At 40.1% G+C, this 4,242-nt stretch overlaps 1 protein-coding gene across 1 annotated transcript; it reads left to right on the top strand.

Moving 5' to 3' along the window:
* Positions 1-1,861: 1,861 nt before the first annotated feature.
* On the top strand, positions 1,862-2,335 carry LOC140805540 (uncharacterized). The gene has a single exon (XM_073161807.1). The coding sequence runs from the start codon at positions 1,862-1,864 to the stop codon at positions 2,333-2,335; it is 474 nt and encodes a 157-aa protein (XP_073017908.1).
* Positions 2,336-4,242: the final 1,907 nt, after the last annotated feature.

The following is a 4,242-nucleotide window of genomic DNA, read 5'->3' as shown; positions in this document are numbered from 1 at the left end:
CTACTAAAAGTCAGCCAAATCGGGGAATTTCAATTCCAAACTTGGCTATCAAATGTTGTCTTGGTCCATAAGGTGGTATGGAAGTGGAGAATGTTCGTGGATTTTCGGGACTTAAACAAAGCTTGCCCTAATGATTGTTATCTCTTGCCCCAGATTGATCAGCTTGTAGATTCCACCTTGGGCTTTGAGTTGCTGAGCTTTATGGATGCTTACCAATGTTATCACCAGATCACTTTGTCTAGAGAGAATCAAGAAAAAATTATCTTTTTAACCTCGAGTGGGAAATTTTGCTATACTGTCATGTTGTTGGTTTAAAAAATGCAGGGGACATCTACCAGCGCTTAATGGATAAAATTTTTAAAGAGCGAGTAGGAAGAAATGTGGAGGTCTATGTGGATGAAATCTTGATTGAATCAAGAAAAATAGTGTGATTTATCCTGACCTGAAATAAACTATGATTTATCCTGACCTGAAATAAACTTTCTCAACCCTTAGAAGATACGGGGTCAGGTTGAACCCGTTGAAGTGCACTTTTGGGGTCAGAAGGGGTGAATATCTTGGATTTATAGTGACCGAGAAAGGAATTGAAATCAAACACTGAAAAGGTCAAGGCTGTTTCAGAAATGGCCTCTCCCAAATCTATCAAAGAAATGAATAAGCTAACGGCAAGATTGCTGCCCTGTCTCGTTTTATATTAAGATCAGCACACAAGAGATATCCTTTATTTCAGGTATTAAGGAAAGCCCAAAATTTTGTATGGGTGAAAAAGCTGAGCACACTTTCCAAGAGCTGAAGAGCCACCTAGCAGGTTTATCCATCTTGGTCAAGCCTGGGTTGGGAGAGAAGTTAGTAATCTATTTATCTGCTACTGAATATGTCGTCAGCTCAGTCCTCATCCAAGAAGAAGGAACTGACCAGAAGCCCGTGTACTATGTGAGCCACGCTCTTAAAGATTTAGAGTTGAGATATATTGAGATGGAGAAGATGGCCTTGGTATTGGTCATAACTCTCATCCTATCATTGTGCTTACCAATACTCAGGAAAATCATGACTAATCCGGACATTTCAGGGAGGCCGGTAAAATGAACAATAGAGCTCGGAGAGTATGACATCAATTACCAACCTAGGACTACCATAAAATCTCAAGCCTTTTTAGATTTCCTTATCGAGAGGCGCAGCCCGGGCATGAAGAAGTATGGAGAGTATGTGTAGAATGTGCAGCCAGTAAAGAAGGTAGCAGAGTGAGAATAAGTTGAAGTAAGATTGGACTTTCGGGCTTCAAATAATGAGGTCGAGTATGAATCAGTGGTAATAAGGATGAAGACCGCCCAGGAAGAACGACTCAGACTCTTAACTAGTAATTCAACAAGTTAATGGTCTTATGAAGTCCGGGAGGGGAGTTTAAAGAATTAATTAAGAACCATTCAAGAACTATCAGAAAATTGTACTGATTGGAGTTCAGAGCAGATTCCGAGAGAGGAAAATACTGGGGTCGATGATGAGCTCGGCAAGATGGAATTCTCTTTAGCAAGAAAAGGGGACATGGATGTTATTAATCGCACAAGCTGGTATCAAACATAGATACCGGTCCAGTAACTTCCCAGGATAAATCATGGATCACGCCCCTATTCGAGTTTTTTTCAACAAACCAGCTGTCAGGAGATCCTCAACAAGCTCAAAAAATCAAGAGGCATTGTTCTCGTTTTACTGTCGATCATTGCAGGGCCCTATGCTCAGGTTTTAGGTCGGGGTAGAAACTAAGTTTGTGTTAAAGGAAATTCATGAAGTGTGCTGTGGAGACAATCTCGGGACAATAGCACTCACCTAGGAAGCACTACTCACTGAATTCTTGTGGCCGACTATGGATGTAGATGCCCGGGAGGTGGTCCAGTCTTCTGAAGGATTTCAACGTCGTGTTATTTTTTTCCACAGCCAGACCTCATTTTTTAAGTATGTTCGAGCATCTTTCCCTTTTAATCAATGGGGTCTGGATATTATGGGAACCTTCCCAATATCACGAGCCCAAAAGAAATTCATATTAGTTGCAGTTGAATACTTTTCTAAATGGGCAGAGGTCGAGTCCCTGGCCAAAATCACTGAAAATGAGGTATTAAAATTTTTGTGGAAGAACACATTTTGCAGATTCGGATTACCAAGAAAGTTAATATCTAATAACGACCGACAGTTCGAAAGGAAAAAAATTATGGCATGGTGTAGAGAAATGAAGATTACTCAGTCTTTTGCTTTAGTAACTTACCCTCAAGCTAATGGGAAAACGAAAGTCAATAACCGAGTAATCATTCAAGCTTTAAAGGCTAGGTTGCAAGATATTTGAAAAGATTGGGTAGAAGAAGTACCCAATGTTCCATGGGCCTATTGAACCACTCTCGGACTGTTGCTAAAGAAATTACTTATATTCTGCTTTACGGATCTGAAGCTGTGTTGCCAGTAGAGATTGGGCAGACTTTGGCCCGGGTTCAAACTTATCCAAGAGAGACTAACACAACCCGGCTCAAGAAATGGACTTGGTAGAAGAAAAAATAGAAAGAGCAGCTATTCGATTAGAATCTTATCGTGGACGAGTCTTGCAAGCTTATAACCAGCAAGTCCGACCTCGTGAATTTCAAGTTGGTGATCTTGTCTTGAAGAGGGCCAGCCCAGCTGGGGATGTGGAAAAGTTAGAATCCTGGTGGGAAGGAGCTTACAAAGTGGTGTGTAGACTTAGCTCTAGAGCATTATATTTAGAAAATGACCTGGGTCAATCTTTGAAGAGATCCTGGAATGCTTTTCATCTGAAAAAGTGTTACGCTTTATTATACTTATCATCGGAATATCAAAGAAATTACTTCTTTCTCCTTTAAATATGTGAAAAGAATTATTAAACCCGTGAGGCATGAGGCCGAATAATTTGTTAAAATATGTACAAAGCATTGAACTTGCTAGTGGAGCTCGTTAGCAATCCCGGCCCGATTTGTCTCTTTCTTGGCTGATAGAGGCGACTTCTTCATAAACCAATACTAGCATCTGAAGACCCTACAAAGACAAGGAAAAGGACGAGCAAATAGGATGGAGTCGACAGTTAAAGAAAAAGAGGTACAAAGGACGAATTATGCTTGTGATGAGCCTTTTCAGCAGGCGAAAGAAGACCTTGACAGAGAAAATGCGTTGTCATCAAACCAGCACGGCAAAGAAATAGTGAAGGATAATGGGATTAATTAACATGTTGTCAATTTTAAACAGAACATAAACTGAGGCCATGATCCTAAATGAATTAGGGTGAAACTGGTTAATGTGGACCCCAAAGAAACGAGACACCTCGATGTAAAAATAGGAAAGGAAATCAGAGACCACTACGGACCTGGTCACAGAAGAATGTATAGAAACCCTTCATGGGTTGGTCTGCTTTGTCCGAGGGACTCAGGATCAGAATAGGGTAAGAGGAAGGGATGGCCCCGAGGACCCTTAGGTCCTCGTCAGCCCTCAGGCGAAGGGTACTCCCCATGAAGAGAACTAGAGGGCATCTGGATGTCAGGTTGCGGGGAGCCGGGAGCGTGGGCCTTGCCTTTACCCACTACAAGAAAAACGTAAAACGACAGTGGATATTATCCGTTGTCGTTCTCCACTTTTGGATCTCGCAAAGAGAGACAATGACGGAACGGCCTGTGATTGAGTGATAGATTGAGACTGGGCACTGTGCAATTGGTGGTTAAAAGCTGTTGTAATTGATGGTGTTATTGAAAGCACGTTCAACAAAAATTATTTCTGTTGTCGTAGCTATCATATTGTGACGGATTTGAAAAACCATAGCTAATTAGCGACAGTTTATGATATACTTTTGACAACGCCGTCGCTAAAATCGGTACGCTAATTAGCGACGATTTAAGATATACCATTGCTAACGACTAGCGACGATTTTCAATTAGCAACGACTTAGACATAATCAGTCGCAAATTTATAAAGTAAAATAAAAAAATTACTTTTATAATTTATAAATCTACCCAAAAAACTTAAATCTGACTAAACTAATAGTATTCATGATCTTAACTAATACTTAAAAATTTACCAAGAATTGAACCGAAAAAAACTTACCCTAAATCGAAACTAAAATCATCTAAGAGAGAAATATTTATCGTAAATGTAAAGCATTGTGGAGGAAAATGGACCGAAAACACCGATATTTATACACAGTTTGCGACGATTTTTTATAAAACCGTGGCAATTAGCGACAACTTTTTATTAATA

The sequence above is a fragment of the Primulina eburnea genome, chromosome 11, assembly GCF_022965805.1.
Source record: "Primulina eburnea isolate SZY01 chromosome 11, ASM2296580v1, whole genome shotgun sequence".
Lineage (NCBI taxonomy): Eukaryota > Viridiplantae > Streptophyta > Magnoliopsida > Lamiales > Gesneriaceae > Primulina > Primulina eburnea.
This window is presented reverse-complemented; position numbering and strand designations above follow the sequence as displayed.